Raw genomic sequence first — 18,425 nt, 5'->3', positions numbered from 1 at the left:
CACACATATGCAGGAGATATAAATACATGTAAGGAAGCAAGTGCATAGCTTTGAAGTAAAATTGGAAAAAAATAATGGAAAAAGACATAATGCAATGTAAAAAAGCAAAAAATGTTGATCATAATAAATAAGCACAAAAAGATTTTTTTAGCCTTTCAGAAAAATGGATAAATATCAAACCACGGCTTTGCAACAAACCAAACCTTTTACTTAATGCAGGGCTATGGGGTGAAAACATGACCCCTCTTGGTTACACACACAAACACACACATCTCCTTGGAAAACCTGGCTCCTATGGCGACAAAACAACCAAGCAGCTGTAACTATGGAAACAGAAGTAATACATCCCTTGTGGGTGTGCCCTCGCCCACTCCATCCTTCTCTCTTTATACGTAGTACAGAAATAATAAGTCCAAAATAAAAAGCCCTAAGCAGCCATGTTAGAAGTACTTACTACTTCCTGAGCAAATTTGTCAAAATGTAGCGGGTGGAATGGGGGGGGGGGGGGGTGGTTGACTGTTTCCAAAATAAGAAGAAGCTGAGAAGCACATTGACTTTGTCATCAGCCAGCATTGCACACCAGACAGTAACCACATTACGTTCCTGCAAGCTAGTTCTGGGCGATGACTTTGTTCTTGTTTGTGTAATCCACGAAAAAGCATCCATGCGGGCACAACAAGACAATGGGAGTGGGAGTTGGTTAATGACAGGCATAGCATACAGCATTTTATTTGTCGTTTGAACTCAAATTAGATGGCAGGGAACACAAAGGGAAAGAAGCTGAAAGGATGTGTTAGCATGGAGGAAACAGCCTGATATAATTAACACTGCTTCAGTTGAACAAACATGAGCATCTTATCTTTTTATCAAAGCTGTGAAGAAGAATGATTGGGATGTATTGCTCCAGGGCTCCGCTCTTGATGGCAAAATAAACATGCATCTAATATCCATGCAGAACTTAGCGAGATTGTGAATAATGCGTTCCAAAAGGTCAGAAGAAAACAAAGCAGGACAACCCAACCTTTTCTCATGAGAAAGCAAATCCAATTAATCCTTTCCAGACATCCAACAATATTCAAAAATACTCCATAATAATTACTTTTACATGCAGAAAAATTGACAAAATACAAAATATAAATGAAATGGACACATTGCAAATATTACAATACAAATATCTAACTGTTTTTCCTTTTTACAATGTCTCAAACTATTTTTATTGATGATCTCAGCATGACAGTGTGAATCAAATGTCAACATAAAAGCCCAAACCCTCCACTCCTGTTTCTTTTCAACACATAATTACAGCCTACTGATGAACATCCATCCTTGGCCACCAGAACTGAATAAGCATACCTCCACTGCGGCCTCGTAGTCAGAGCCATCAAGCAGAGTGACTTTGACAGGGATGGTCTTCGGCCTCTTGTTGCTCTTCTGGGGGGATTTGGAAGCCTTGCTGGGGGTTTTCTCTGAGCTTTCGTCCGCATCCCTGTGGTCCTCTGGAACCTGGAGAGAGAAAAGTCTCAAATGTCTTTCTTTGACCGACCACTCTCACAGATGCATTTGCTGGTCTTCTGTGATTGATTTGTTGTCCAATAGGCTGATCTGCTGACATAAGATGGAAAAAATGCTCCATTGTGGGGCATTGGGTGATTTAGTCAGTACCCCAATGATTGAGAGGCCGGGGTCAAATTAAGGGCTGTGGATTAACCAGTGCACCCACCTGATTGGTTCTCCTGGAGTCACTCTCCATTGCACTATTGAATGCCCTTGCCTGAGCAGGCTCTGTCATAGAAATGGATCGCAGCCCTGGAAGCACACAAACACAGTCAGTCAGCATCAAATCCAAACCTGCTGGGAAATTAGCCAGTGTGGAAGAAATATTTACTCGTCCTGAACGTCCATGATGGCTCTGAAGTCCCGCTTGATTTGAGAATAAAACCATCACCCATCTGTAGCAATTCTCACTTTAACAGATTCTTGGTGATATACTATTTTAGTCTGTTGCTGCGTGCACGTAACCAATGTTGAAACAGAGAAAGACTCAAAGGAGCACTCTGCATGAACAATTCCGGCACCAAGATCCTCTAGTTGCAATCATACAAAGCAGATGGCAAAAAGTATAGCAGACACCCCCAGACAGGGCAAAGGAGACAGGAAGAGGCTAGTTATCTGAAGATGAGGAGGGAGGATAGAAATAAATGACTGGATAAAAGCAAAAGGGCTTATGAGGAGAGTGACAGCAAGGTGAGGAGATAAAAGCAATAATAAAAATTCTGCTGATGGATGAGGCTTGTCATTTGAAGGTGACCACTCCGCTACGGTCAAACTCATCCAGCATTCTTCTCCAAGTAAAGCACCAGAAATTCAGATTAAGGAAGTAGCAGCAAAGAGAAATTAATTATCTGAGATAAAACCCAGAGTCAGTCAGGGGCTTTGCTCTAAAGACAGCACTGGGTCAGAGTTTGAACTTATTTTTGTCAAATGTCAGCTGAATGTGCTGGAGATAACAGCGGGAATATTTTTATGAGCTACAGGGTGTGAAATCTTGACATTTGTAGGAAAGTTAGATTCTTGTAGAACCGAAGCATTGTGATTATACGCATAAACTGTTGATGACAAACATGCCACTGATTGGCCAAAACTGGAGGGGAATAATATTACTCAGTTGTTATTATTATTATTATTATCTCATTTTTGTGGACCTTAAGGTGCATGAAAACTCACCAAAGTTGAAATGCTGGGTGGGTAAAACCCCGCTATGGCACATATTTACTACTACTACTTCTACTACTACTACATACTGGCTCCCACAGTGTCAGGCAAAACAATTCTGTCCGGCCCACTTAAGTCCCAGGTACCAAATGCATCACCTACCAATGGTGGGAAGCAAATTGACTGCATTCGCATGGCGCCACAATAACCAGACTGAAATACTCTCCAATGTTGCCTCGGTTGCACACTGATAAATAAACATCTCTGTGATAATGTTCTCTTCCGTCTGTGGTTTAAATGTGAAGGCAGTTGTTTGGATGTAGGCCTTGAACTGTCTGGAAGACCACATATTACACTGACAGACCAAATATTTTGTGTCACAAAAATTTCTGGAGAGTTTTGCTAATGGTTCTGAGCCAGGAGAAGTAGGGGGTTTAGCCAGGAAGGGCATCCGGCATGTAAACGGAACCACACCAATTGTGCCAATTGAAAATAAGTGACTGTGGTGACGCCTGATGGGAGATTCTGAAGAACAAGAAGACTTGGAAAGTTGTCAGATGAACTTTCTGTTCTGATTTGTTCTTCTGTTGGCCTTCAACTAGTTGAGACAATCAGCAGCCCATCCGCTGGTTGCATAGACTGTACTTCGGTTTGCCTGTTTTTTTGCTATTGCAATTAAATTACAATTCCACACAGTCCTAAATGATTTGACTAACCGGTTATTATGCCCTTCTCCTGCACACTGCAAGTAGTTAAAGCCATTTTAAGTTTAAAACACCACACACACACTTTTACATGTTCCAGTCTTCTAGGAATACTTTCTACAAGATTCTGCAATGTCATTCATTTGTAGAGATGTCATGCCTTTGTCTGATGTTAGGAGTTCAGACAAAGGATCCCCGGTTATTGTTGTCACTGATTATTCTATCAGGCCTCAGTGTCGGCCTGTCTGTGCAGCTGACCTTTGCCTTACTCTCCATCTCAGTCATATCTCCCGCAGGGGCCAAAAGCTGCTGTGAGTCCAACTGCCAGACTTTAAAGGAGGCCCATTATGCTTTTTTCACTTTTATGACCTATAAATGTAGTTAGAATGTAGTATTCTGGTGTTAAACCATGCCAAAGTTTCACATAATGAGGTGTGTGCATTTGGAAGTGAGCCCTGAAAGAAGTTTGGGATGGCTGAAAACGCTCAGTTTGAAAAGGCGTGGTAAAACGGTTCCTTTGTGATGTCACAGCCCACCGGTGTTAACTTGCTAGCAATGCCTTGAAAGGGAACGCCACATTTGTTTAAAAATTCCGAAAGACGGCATCATCAGACACAAGTGGTTGGGAGTTCCTGATTCCCTTAGCGGCACAAACCGGAAGTATTTCTATGCACTCAGTGTGACCAACCACAGCAGAGTGGACGTGCCTGGAGGCGGGCCATGAATAGACGGTTTTCACAGGAACCACAAAATCCAGCTGAATAGGTGCAGATTCTGAAAGCACTTTTTCTGTGCTGATTATTGTGTGTAGCTGCTCTATCGGAGTCCACAACTCAAAGGGCCAAGAAATGAGCATAATAGGTCCCCTTTAAACCACACGCTAAAGTGAAAACACATGTCAAAGTCTGACTTGACCAAAAAAAAAGAACTGACCATTTTTCTACCACCACAAGGCAGCATTTTTGCTCAGCTTAGTACATCCTGCTTGTGCCTTCATTTGTCCTCATTGAGTCCGTTGAGAGGACACGACGTGATGGTTCCACTTTGCATCAACAAGTGGGCAGGAAAAATGTCTAGAAAAAAGATGTCAGCTGTGGGCAGAGGACACCCAGCTTGCAAATTCCTCTCACCGCTTGAGTGCAGGCTACGGTACGTGTGCTCACAGCGAAACGTGTTTGTCTTCCTTCAGGGATGAAAACAGGAATCTCTGTTTCATAAGCGGACATTTTACACAAAAATAATCACCCAGAATTGCCTGTCTGTATCGACCTATATTCTGGCATTGTTCTCATTATTATCTACGTATTGTCAAAAGAATAAGCTATAAAGTGATTGTTCTATTTTAAATTTCAGACCACAGTGCAGTCTCCTAATCAAGTAAAGAGGTAGGCATGACCCGTGAGCTTTTGGCAGATCCTGTCAAGGCTGTAAGAACAGCATCATCCTCTCACACAGCCCCCATACGGCGTGACTTCCACCTCGTCGGCTCATTTGCAAACACAATATGCTTCTGTGGAGAAACAACTGGCTTCTAGCACTCTGATTTGTTATGAGAATATGCGTGCAATACAAATACTGTATAAGTAGGGTTCTATGACTTTTGCATTAAAGGAATTGTGGACCGAATTGTCCAACAAATACAGAATTAACCAATGACAAATGTACACATCAATAAATGCAATACAAAAGAAGAAGAAGAAGAAAACTCCAACAACGGCAGTAAGGAGGACGATAGCAGCAAGGTAGTACATTCATAAGTGTAGACTCACTTTGGCTGCTAAAGTCGGAGTACAGCAAGAGGCAAAGCTGGATAAGGATTTTGCAGTATGTACAAAGTGTCTCACAAAAACGCGGCACATGGCCAGCACAACAAACATGAACGCGAGTCTTGAGAAAACAACACTAGCACTCCAAATAACAGCTGAGGAGAAACGTTGCTTTTAAAACGCTACAAACCACGACAGCAGTATGTGCAGTTCACAATCTCTGAAGTTAAACGCTATCCTGACATTGTCGTCGATCAGTGGGTGTGTGCGCCTTGTTATAATGTCGACACAAGTACCGTATTTTCCGGACTTTAAGTCGCACTTTTTTTTCATAGGTTGGCTGTTCCTGTGACTTATAAATGAAAAATACATATACAATTTCACAGACAGCCACAATAGGGCACTCTAGACTTTCGCACAGTTATCTCCTACTCCTTAACAATTCAATAATTAAACAGTAACTTTAGCTTACAAAGACAAATGAGAACGAGAGAACATAAATGTCCCCCAAAAGAAAATCATATTCTACAGACTACAAACTGCAAGTAGTGAAATTTGCAGCTGAAAACTGGAATCATGTAGCAGAGAGAAAATTTGGAGTAAGTGAGAAACGTCGTAAAGTGGAGGCTATTCTTACTGCCATGAAAAAAACAAAACAGTTAGTATCCTTAAAACTGTTTGTTACATAAACACTGGACACATTTTCTGCTCATGTTTATTTTTGGTGTAGTTGAATAACCATTGTGTTAGCATATCTTACACATATTCAGCCTGTTCTCTATTATTATTGTTAGAACTTGACTTCCTGGCGTAATGTCTGTTTTGGTCAAATACTTTGGAAAACAAATTACCCACAAAAAAGGTGACTTATGTATGTTTTTTTCTACCTAATTATGCACTTTTGACCTTATGCGACTTATAGTCCAGAGCGACTTATAGTCAGGAAATTATGGTAATAACCAACGACAACATTATTAGTATTAGCAAGTTGTTTTATGAAAAGCTATATGTTGTACTATCAAAAGAAAAATAACTTATTTGCCACCTTTTTCAGAACAGGAGATAACTATATCTTTTTCTTCTTCTTAATTTATTTCAGACATGCATACTATGTTTCATTAATATTTCTCACATATACACTTACAACACAATACATTTACAATATCTATTTATACACTTCCATATATATACACACATACACACACACACATATATATATATGCAGCATACATACACATATTCATACATATACATAGTACACAACACCTCATTACTACACATCTGAAAAGGAGCAGGAAGAAGCAACACTTATTAAATCCTACCCCTTCTCCACGCCAATTCAATAAGTGATTTTTTCCACACATATAATCACAGAATCTTACATAAGACAAAACAACAAAAGAAGAGTGGGAACATCTGACATAGGAAGGAAGGGCTGTATCTCTAAATATTCTAACTTATGACATACTGAAAGAACCATCGATAAATGAAATGCTTGGAAGGTAGAACAACAGGAAGATATTGGAGAGGAAGACTTGAAGGAAGCCTGTCTAAAAGCAGACAGACTATTAACACGAGGTTTGGACTACTACAATATCAATGGCTGATGAGGACATACGTATATAGTATTACTGCAGCTCTGCTTAAATGTATGTCAGCAAACATTCCAGACACATGTTCTAAATGTTTCAATGAGAAAGAGAAAGGCACCTTTTTCACTGCATGTGGAAATGTAAGAAAATGGGAGTGTTTTGGAAGGATGTCCTGAAATGTTTACCAGGAGTGAGCAACGTATATGTACTTCTGTACAACAGAACAACCAGGCAACACAACAGGCACAAAACTTTAGTTCAGGTGACAGCACATGTGAGGACAAGAGTCAATCACAAGTCAAACCGAGGCTACGCTGGCTTTTGAACCCATTAACTGTCATTGCCACCAGCCGTGCCCAATTACACCGGGGTAAAGCTGCTGCAACGTCCCCTCAGCAGGAAGTGCAGCACACCAAAATAAGAGCATGACAGTAGCACATCCTACACTGGGGCTGTGGAAGGAATTATGTAACGGTATAGGACTTGAACGATTAACATATTGCATATTGCTTCTTCCTACTCCTTTTGGACATGTGGAACTGTGAACTGATTATGTGATGCACTCAATTGGAATCTGATGCATGTTCAAATGAAATAAAACCATGACCATTACCATTACCATATATCCTCAAAAAAACAGAGAGAGAGTTTTGTACACCCTGGGAACCACATATGACTTGCTTGGAAGACGGGGGCACATGGCCAATCCAATGTGATTGTGTTCTCTTCATGTATTTATTTATTTGTTATTCTTTCATTTATTTGTATTATATTCATATTATATTCATTCATTCATTTTCTACCGCTTTTTCCTCACAAAAAGGAGCCTATCCCAGCTGTTTTTGGGCAAGAGGCGGGGTACACCCGGCTGGTCACCAGTCAATCACAGGGCAAAGCAAACAACCATTCACACTCACATTCATACCCATGGGCAATTTGGAGTCGCCAATTAACCTAGCATGTTTTTGAAACCGGAGTACCCGGAGAAAACCCACGCTTGCACAGGAAGAACATGCAAACTCCACACAGAGATGGCCGAGGGTGGAATTGAACCCAGGTCTCCTAGCTGTGAGGTCTAACCACTAGACCGCCATGCCGCCTGTATTATATTGTAATTAATTTAATTTAATGTCATTCTCATTTGGTGCGGGGGTTTGTGTTATAACAAAAATGTAAAACTTGAATACAAATATTTGGAATGTTATGTAATGTCATGTTATCATGCACTTCCTCCCATCTCTCAGCAGTCAGAGCTTGCCTTCCAATGGCTTACACAGCCAGGCCATCAATCCTAACTGGGCAGAGGGTGGCTCTGGAAAAACAGCACAAGACATTGTGGGAGGTTGGGCCAAAAGGGCGTGGCGAGATGTCCTTGTTCAAGGAAGAAATCTCTCACACACACGCACACACACTCAAGCATGCTCCAGATCCTTGGCACTGTGCTTGGTTGAAGGCAGATTGCACAGCACAGCTTCAGTCTGCTGCAAGTCAAGTCCCTGAGCAACGGAGCTAAATGATTCAACGACTGAAGCAGTGGGGCTGCAACATCATCCTCTCCCTGGGAGATTGTAACCAGGAGGAAGCTACGCTATGTGGCTCAAGTAGTGGCACTAATTACGTAGAAGTATAGTACAAGACAATTTACAATGTACACAAAAGCTGTTGAGAAGCTGAAGCTAGCTAGAACGCGCTCGTCAGCTCCTGGTAAACATCGTCTCAAAATCCTCAACAAACTGGACTGCCCATGCTTGTGGTTAAGGAAGACGTCGTCACAATGCAATTCCCATCGCTTTCTTCGCAAGCGTTCCATTTTCACACTTTCACACGGCCAGTCAGGAAAAGGTTTTATGCGAATTTGGGAATGTATAGCATGTCCATTCATTTAAGTCCTAGGCTTTTTATGTTCTCATTTTCTTGTATGTTTTTGCTCCAAATAGAAAGATGATGTCAGTATTTGAAGTAATATTGAATATGAGTTAATCAATGGTTATCGTTGATTTATCGTTGATTATCGCATCAGCCATGATGTCTTAAGGTGCACCAGAACATGAACATGAATGCCATGTACAGTTTGGCTCTTAATACTTCTGGGATGGGGCTGCACAGCTGTAGAGTGACCTCACAGCTAGGAGACCAGGGTTCAATTCCACCCTCGGCCCTCGGTACTCCGGTTTCCTCTCACATTCCAAAAACATGCTAGGTTAATTGGCGACTCCAAATTGTCCACATGAGTGTGATTAGTTGTTTGTCTATATGTGCCCTGTGATTGGCTGGCCACCAGTCCAGGGTGTACCCAGCCTCTCGTCCAAAGACAGCTGGGATAGGCTCCAGCACCCCCCACAACCCTCGTGAGGAAAAGTGGTAGAAAATGAATGAACTTCTGGGAAGATATCGCAGACAATGTGGTAGTTACATGTGCCCCATTTTTGAAAAGTGTGTCTTGTGGTGAACATCATTTTGGCTGTGGCCACTACACTTGGCTCTGCATCAATACACTGTTATAAATCAATCAATGACTCTGAATCTGGAATGAGACTCAGGGGTTGAGTGTAAGAAGGGGTTTATGAGGATGCTGAAGGTCTGCTTGGTAGCCCCTTCAGACTGACGGGAGGGTTTATTGATGGAGTCAATGATTGCAACGACACTTCACAAACACAAGATTAGCTTTAACTTTGATAGGCCAAAGGCACAGATCCCTTAAAAAGAAATGTGTTACAAGTGCTAGCAGCTGCTAGCAAGCCAAGCTAACAGGCTAACTGCTCATTTTAAAAGTGGTTGCCCAGCAACAATGCCAAACACAAAGAAACAGGATGTTGGATGATGATACCCCCTATGAAAAAGCAGGAAAAATATTCTGGAGTGCAAAAATGTCGTATTATTACAAGCATTGAAGAAGGAGATGAAAGAGAAACAAGAGAAAATTGCAGTCCAATCAAAGCAAGAATTTAAGTGGCTGCTATCATACACTGAATTTGCACATTCGCAGAACAAGACCTTCTGCAGAATTGTCAAGGGGACCCATGATGAAGTCGTGATCCTTAAGAAGAAAATAGAGCACTGAGCAAGGATATCATGCTATTTAAAGAAGATATCAAAGATTACAAGACGATACTGCCTTGTGCGCCGCTCTTACAAAGGGCCTGTTATGCTCATTTCCGGCGCCTTGTATTGAGTTGTGGACTCCTTTGAGCTGCTATATACAGAAGGCCTCTGAGATCTTCCAGAATCTGCACCTATTCTTTGGATTTCCAAAACGGTCGGTTTTAATTGATTCCATCCATGGCCCGCCTCATGGCACATCCACTACCATGTGATTGGTCACAATCCCAAGGACTTCCGGACTCTCCATCCATCTATTTACTATCTCACTAGGGTCGCGGGTATGCTGGAGCCTATCCCAGTTGAGTTCGGGCCAGAGGTGGGGTACACCCTGGACTGGGAATGGCCTACTCCTAAACACTGGCAGGACACTATGAAAGGTGATTCCACTGAGGTAGTTAAGGCCTACAAATACTTGGGTGTGTACCTTGACAGCAAACTGCAGTGGTCTGTAAACACGGATTCACTCTATAAGAAGGGACAGAGTAAGCTTTTCTTTTGAGAAAACGAGGTTCTTCTCATGTGTGCACAGAAATGCTGTTTATCTTCAACCGTGACATGTTCTATAGTGTCTTGACGTTAGCATCTGTCTGCTGGGGTGGCAACAGAACAGCTCTTAACTGAACGTCCACTAAAAAGCGCACCAGTCAGCATGATCCAGGAACAAATGATGACAAAATGAGACTGGAGGAGGCATAAGTGGACAGATGCACAGCTGAATTGTCAATGTTATTTACTCAATTCCTGGCTTGGAGAGTGGAACATACTGCCTTTAGCATGGCTGCAGTCCCCCAAGACATCGACAATGTGCAGACGGACGTGTTGCTCAATGATGCCATTCTCCAATGTTGTCAAATAGGAGGCACACACTTTGACGGCTTAACTTAGACACTCAGATGTTTGCACTTTATTTTTAGTAAGCTCTCTTCATCTTCATATGCATATCTTTTTTGATGTTGTATGTGTTTCCACACCCAGCAGGACTCCAGAGAACAAAGAGTAATTCATATAATCCCTTTTCGATGCCACAGACTTCTCCCTTCACTATTATTTTGTTATTTTTTATGATGTCAGTTACGTCAGTGCAAGGCTCTTCTACTTCCGGCTTGTCCCGGCCACAGCAGATCTTGTGTTTCCATCTTGCCCTGTCCTTTGCATTTTCTGTGTCAGTCCTACACCTACATGTCCTCGCTAACATCTAGAAACCTCCTCTTTGTTCTTATCCTCCCTGGCAGCTCCATACCGATATGATCACTGATGTAATCGTAATTACAGTCCATCACATGGCCAAACCATCTCAGTCTGGTATCTCTGACCTCCTGTCTGTTGGTCAGACCATACATCATGTCCTGGAAGTCATTGTCTTCTTCTGACTTTTACTGATGTTCTTTGGTCACAAAGACAGTCTTCACCCATTTCACCCTGCCTATGCGTGCTTATTCAGCTCTTTTAAACCGTCTCTGTTGCTCTCATCATACTTAAAGTTCATTAGTTCGCTGGATATCTTTGCTGCTTTAGCAAGCGCCTAATAAAAATTCAGAATCCTTTAGATAGATCCTATTAGATAGATCCTTTATAAAATTAAACAGCTGTAACAGTCTGACTATCAAATACTTTCCAAACCATACTTTCCAGACCTGGAAATGTATAAATTGTAATTCCATACTTGGTAATGGTAATGGTTTTATTTCATTTGAACATGCATCAGATCCCAATTGAGTGCATCCCATAATCAGTTCACAGTTCCACATGTCCAAAAGGAGTAGGAAAAAGCAAATATTATTAAATCCTACCCTTCCATCTGGTACTTTTACAATCAGTAACTGATGCATTTGTTCACTTCCTGCTTTCCTAATATAGTTTTGAGTTTTTTTTTATTTTTATTTTTTATAATTTTATTTTTGTCACGTACTGACATGCGAGGTGATATATTTGTGTGGGAACTCTGCCGTGTGTAATAAAAAATTTAAAAAAAGTTTCTTGGGATCATTTGAGTTGATGCGCTATGAATGAAATTGGGTTTAACTAAATTCAAGTTCATAGACTAGCAACTTTTGAGCAACCCTTAGCACACATCCACTTTATCTTTAACATCTTCTCCACTATTGAAATCCTATTTAAACATGCATGAACGGATTATGACGGAAGCCACCTTGTTAGGCAGTAATTCAGCCCCCAAGCAGCCATTGCAATAAACGTGTTGCACAAACACGCCACTCCTATCAGGCTTCCTTCCACACAATGCAAAGCATGGAGGACCTCCCGGTGGCTGGGAGGCGACCACGCCTGCCCCCTCTGCCCCACCCGTGACAATTCACACGGTCTTGAATTAGATGACTACATTGTCATCTTCAGCATCGATGCCTGCAGTACTATTGAGGGATAAATAGGATAATGATGATGATAATGACGGTGGTGGTGCTGATGGAGGCTGCGATACGAAAGGCGCACCTGCTGGCCGCTTCCTCACACTGGGCCTAATAAGCATGAAAGGAAGGACGCCGAGATTCTATCCCCTCCGATACGATGCTCAGCATAGTGGTGACATTAAATGCGCCGACGCCCTATGTCCTTCGCAAAGGAAGATAAAGCACAGCCTCACCCCGCCGGGGATGAGGATGCTGCTCGCCCTAAATGTCATTTCCAGCAGCCGGCCAACGCAGCGTGCACCTGTTCAGCTAACGCAAAAACAAATGCAATCAACATGCAAGCCATTACCTGTGGCGGAGCCAGGTTCGGATGTTAGGAATCTCAGTTCCGGATCCGGATCATGGAGGTAGCGGCGAACCTGCAGAACCGCCAACCGGCCAGCGCCTTCCTCTGCCTCCAGAGATGGAGCCCTTCAGGCGGCGATAGCAAGCAGCCACAAGCCGGCGAACGAGGGAGGTTTGGGGAGAAGGAGGGGGGAGGAGGAGGAGGAGGAAGAGGAAGAAGAAGAGAGGGGAACTCCTGACGTCGGCCATGATGTGGGTGCGATCCACTCAGCATTTGACACGCAGTACTACGTTTTACCTACACCTTTTACATCAATATACCATCTAGAAACTATGGAATACATTATTTTAAAAAAATACATTAAAACTGATAAAAAATGTTTTTAAATTACATTTATTTTTGGCTAAATATATATAAGTATATTGTGTTATTCAAACAAGTTATTTCACTAAAGCAGCCACTCCACACACATAGTATTCTGCAATAGATTGTATTCCGTAATCATTTCCCTATACATATATCATTTCCCTGCTGGCCGCCAGGCAAGGCAGGCAACTACTCAGGGCCACAGCCCATGGGGTAGCAGATTTGGAACTTCCACTGCAGTGGAGCAATGTACAATGCTGATGAATGTCAGTTGGAGGGGCCTCAACTGACTAACAGCTCAAACAGGATTGATAAATCTATAAGATCTAATGCATATGGCACGGTATCAAGTGGTTAGCATGTTGGCCACAGTCAGGAGATGGGAGGACCTGGGTTCAATTCTCCACTTGGCATCTCTGTGTGGAGTTTGCATGTTCTCCCCGTGCATGGGTTCCTCCCGCATTGTTTTTTTGCTTTTTGTTTTTGAAGAAAGTGATGACAATGTTGTGGTTTTGCTATAGTTTTTCTTTGGAGCATAAAATGGAGCAGCATACGGTACGGTGATGTGATCCCCAGGTTGCTGCAGTGGGGTTGACTTTTTGAATTTAAGTTAATCCTCTGACACTTGCTGAGTTGACGTCTCATAAAATTGGAGATGTCATGCACAACAGCGGTTCAAATTCCCACGTTCTTGTGGCTTCAGACTGGACATTTTTCTCCAAAATATTGTTTACATTCCAAAACTTAACCATTTGACCTCATGTTCTTGCGTTGTTCTGTTTTTGCAATCATTTTGATGCCAGTTTTTCACTATTTTTGAATGTTTGCCTTTTTGGTTATAGAATGAAGCTGCTGAATGAAGAAACAGAGAGTCATGCTACGAGAGTATTGTGTGGGGTTCTGAGGTGTGATTTAGGTGATGGGCTGTAGGGAGCAGTGATGTTTTGCATGTTGAGTGTGGAGACACTGAAGTGGAGACAGCTTGGGAATGATGACGAGCGGCAGTAGCGTTGCCAGGTCCGGTTATAGGAGACGTGCAGGTGTGAAGCCCTCAGTAAAATATGTCACGTTGACAATGTTGACTTGCCGGAGGACAACAAGAGAAATAAATTGCATTCTTTGGGGAATGATCACTACATGCACTGATAGACAGAACATCCCCGCTGGCATGTCATAAAAAGCGAAGACAAGCCTACTCAGATAGATGCAAATGTATCATCCCACAGCTGCAACACAAACAAACACCGCATTACTTTGGTTGTTTTTCTCTACTATTGCACAACTCTTGTTTTGTTTTACAGAGCATTTTGAGGTTTTAAGATGGATAACATAATTTTCATAATTATTACATAGTAATGTCTTGCATAACACATTGAGTATATAGGATACAGGATAGGTCAGGGGTCAGGAACCAATGGTTCGTGACCTTATATGGCTTTTTTATGTTTGCGTGTGGTTCTCACATGTTTAAAACTAAATATTTTTTTGATAGTTTAGCTATGACAGTTTTTTCAATGCCATCTTTTCTACTTTAGCTTTAATCAACTTTAGCCTTATTTAAGGGATGTTTATCTCTTTTATCCTTCAGCTAAATATCATACCAAAACAAGTGTCAATAAAAAAAGCCTGGACATAAATTCTTGATGACGAGTAAAGTGCTGCCCTCTGGTGTATAACATTTGTACAGACTGTTTTAAACAGAATTTCAGTCATTTTGTCCACTAAAATGTCAAATAGCAGAACTACATCACAACAAAGTTGTAAGTGCATATCTTAGATGTCAGTTTCATTTTGGTCATGCCAATAAATGGGCTTCTAACTGTTGCATTACGACATCCTAAAACATACTTCTACGTAATTGGGAATATTTCCTTGCAATGTGTTTTTTTTTGTGGAGACGTGATGAGACACATGCTGGGATCCTGCCACGAAACAAAACAGCCTATATTAAGTACATAAATCTGCCAGTCTGGGCGTACTTTTTGACAACTTTGGCTTGGGTTTGATAACGTCTGCCAAATAGCAGGAGGATGTTTATCTGACTGTTTCCACTTATTTATCGTTAAACCTGGAATTTTTTAATGATGGGGAAATTTTGGTGGAGCTATACATGGATGACATCGTAGAAAAGATGAAATTGTAACATTTCCATTGTAGATTGATGATGATGTTATTATAGAAATAAAAGAAATCTAGAGGGAGGGACGAGCGGTGAATTTTTGATGTCAAAACAGGACAACAACATATAGAGACAAAGATCCAACAAAAGAGAAGAAAATGTTTTGGGTTTTTTTTCCGTGTTGCATTTACTCTTGTACTCTATGTATTTCTTACATATTTGGTGTTTAGATTCCCTGGTTTCAAGTGTAGGATAGTACCAAGACGCACACCTGTAGCACTAATCACCTGGGCTTCTAAGTACAGCTGCTACGTTTGTTCCTGTCTGCAACACGACTCAACTCGCCTCAAGCTTACAGGTTTTCATGCTTAGACTTCCCTGTCACCTTTTTCTATGGCATTGTACTTTTCTTTAGCCCGTCCTACTTGATGCCGTTCGACTCTTGCTTTTATTTTCCTCTCCTATTTTTGGTCCTCGGATTTCCTCTTGTTAAAAGCTCCTTGTGTTTAGCTACATTTGTTTCGTGAGTTTTTAGTAAAGAGGCTCTAAGTCGGGGGTGGGCGACTATTTGACTCACAAGAGACATTGGCTCAAAAAAAAGCTTGTGAACCTTCAAGACATGGTGATTTTGATTACGACTAAATTATTTGGTTTAGGAATTGTCTGTCCAAAGAAAGGAATTCCAGAAGGCTTCTAATTTTGCCCAAGTGCCCTCTGGCAAAGTTGAAATAGGCAGAAGCTTCCATCTCCAACCCTCCCATGAAGGTCATGGCTCCTCAATGTTCATCAGCTTGTAGACGCATGCACATTTGATGCTACCAGAGAGGTCTGATGTGTGGGTTGGCTTTACACGATTTATTTTTTCCATGCTTCTGGGGGATCGTTTTGATCGGCATCCACTTCCATGCAGAGTCGGCGTCATGTTAAAGGGATTGTCTAACTTGAGGTTCATATGAACGAGGAGGGTATAGGTACAGGGGTGTCAAACTATGCTATGGAGGGCCGAGACACTGCCGGTCACCAAAAGCAGGTGATTTTAATGATCAACACCACCTTCAATTTGAGGGAAGGAGCTGCCAATTAAATCACCTGCTGGAGAAACTGGGTGGAGAAAAAACCTGAAGTGCTTCAGCGCTCCATTGGCATGTGTGGTCTAGGAGGGTGCCAAGGTTGCGCATGACGGGATGGAAGCAGGGTGGTGTTTGCTGGAGGATGCCAAGGTTGTGTATGACAGGGGATGGAAGCAGGGTGGCCTTGCTGGATTTTGTGATGTTTTTGGGACCAGTGTTTAATATATCAGTTTTTTCACTATTGGCTTTGAGGAGGCCATGACGATGGATGATGTTACCAAGTGTTGCCAAATGTAGAGGTTGAAAAGGAGATTGGAGTCTGGAGACTGGACTTATGACTGGAGTCAGGACAGAGCAGAGTCAGTGATGAGGCTGGTCTTGAGGCGGGACAGGAGGATAGAATGACTGACAGTGTCAAACTCAGACTCAGAAACCTCACGCCCTCTTATTGATATGTGGGGATCATGCCTCTCTGTCATCCATTCTTCCAAATTTCATCCAGTACGTCCAACGGACACCAGGGGACGGCAAAACAGCGGACTTATTTTATGCCAACACTAAGGAGGCATACATTCCTTCACCCCTCTCCCCACTGGGAAGAGCTGATCACAACCTAATACTTATCCTGCCTGTATACAAGCCCCTTGTGAACAGGCAACACACCGTGAAGAAGTGGTCTGAGGAGGCTCAAGAAGCTCTGAGGGACTGCTTCAACACAACTGTGTGTGAAACCTTCATCAACTCTTACGAGGAGGACATCAACACTCAGGGGACCTATTATGCTCATTTTTCAGCCCTTTGTATTGAGTTGTGGACTCCTATAGAGTACAATAACACAATAACCAGCACACAATGGTTTCTAGTCCTTCCAGAATCTGCACCTATTCATTTCTTTGGAATTCGTGGTCCCCGCGAAAATGGTCTGTTTTAATGTATTACAGCCATGGCCTGCCTCCAGGCACGCCCACTCTGCTGTGGTTGGTCACACTAGCGAGTACTTAAAAGAAGTTTCGGTTTGTGCCGCTAGGTAACGGTATATAAGTTTATAATAAACGGTGATTTATCTTTTTAAAATGTTGGCTTTTAACATCCACCCATATGTGTTGGATCCCGAATCCGATCCGGAAGTAGAGACTGGACAGTTTGAAGTTTCTCAAGAAAAGAGGTTACTTCAAGACGTCTCTCAATGGTAAGTAGCTTTAGCATTTTAGCGTTGGGTTTTCTACAGCATCGGTAACCGAATGTATTGCCAGATTGTAAACAATCTGTTCCCGTTCCTGAGGCATTGCTAGCAAGTAAACAGCGTAGCAAATTGCAAATTGCCCAGCTTTTCAATTCAGATATTTCATTAATTTTTATGATGGAGAGAGGACGCAATGTTCAAACCGCAATTTATTAAGGGAAGACTATGTGGAAGAAAAGGTCAAGTGAAGCCGACTATGAAGAGCAAACTCTTAAGCCGTATTTGGGGCTGTGAACTGGGCTGGTTGGGATGTCTGCAAAAATATATCCCAGGATTTACTGTGGGAATGTGAGTGAATGATATTATAGGTACTAATATGTGCTCGCTACTCAGGCCTTAGACTGGCGCTCCGGGGAAGAGCTTTGTTAGACTTACATGACATTCCAGGGAAGATGGAATGGATGATTATAGTTCAGCTTCAAAGAATGTAAGAATGCGAGCAGCCTCACACCCACTCGAAGGAGGAAAACGTGCATGGATGGCTGGACTTGAACATTTCGACAGGACATAACACTGAATTTCACCATGAAAGAATCCGATATGACGTTGATGATCAGCTGTGCCAGCACTTTTTTTTCTGTAGCCTTCATACACAACAACAGAATTATGTTGATATCATGTCAAGAAGGGAAAACCACAGCTGGTGACGTCGGTGGTCACTGATACATTCGCACAAGATTTTGCTCTCCTTGAAGCTCCTGAAATGAGATTCAGAACCTCGAAATCCGAGGCCATGATTCTCAGTCAGATGAGGGTAGATAGCAACCTCTGGGTTGGGAAGGAGGGCCTGCCCCAGGCGGAGGAGTTCAAGTATCTCAGGGCTCATGATGCTTGGCAGGTTTTCTTTTGACAATGAAGACTTCCTGCGCTAACACTGTCAAGGAGCCCTTGAGCAAGGCACACCTCGGGGGCGCCGTCCCCTCATATCATCCATCCTTGTATGTTTGCATGTTTGTGGTGGAGTTCTGTGTGGTGTGTAACACAACAAATGTACAGCAGTGTACATTTCATTTTCCCTTTATTATTGTAAAAGCATTAC

General features: G+C 42.2%; 1 protein-coding gene across 7 annotated transcripts in view; it reads right to left on the bottom strand.

Annotated features, from left to right (window-relative positions):
- The window catches only part of si:dkey-178k16.1 (band 4.1-like protein 1), a 33,302-nt gene extending 20,503 nt beyond the window's left edge, over positions 1–12,799 (bottom strand). For 2 of the 7 annotated variants that reach the window (XM_058084197.1, XM_058084198.1), the window contains exons 1-3: positions 1,886–2,060; positions 1,721–1,806; positions 1,354–1,503 (exon numbers count right to left, since the gene is read on the bottom strand). In XM_058084197.1, the coding sequence (XP_057940180.1) occupies positions 1,354–1,503; positions 1,721–1,806; positions 1,886–1,949 (300 nt within the window). In that variant the 5' untranslated portion in view covers positions 1,950–2,060. Of the gene's footprint in view, positions 1–1,353; positions 1,504–1,720; positions 1,807–1,885; positions 2,062–12,591 lie in introns of those variants that run through there. The other 5 variants (XM_058084199.1, XM_058084194.1, XM_058084193.1 and 2 more) reach the window with 5 other exon arrangements.
- Between the last annotated feature and the right edge of the window lie 5,626 nt (positions 12,800–18,425).

Source organism: Doryrhamphus excisus, chromosome 10, assembly GCF_030265055.1.
Source record: "Doryrhamphus excisus isolate RoL2022-K1 chromosome 10, RoL_Dexc_1.0, whole genome shotgun sequence".
Lineage (NCBI taxonomy): Eukaryota > Metazoa > Chordata > Actinopteri > Syngnathiformes > Syngnathidae > Doryrhamphus > Doryrhamphus excisus.
The sequence above is the reverse complement of the archived record's forward strand: the minus strand, read 5'-3'. Positions and strand labels throughout refer to the sequence as shown.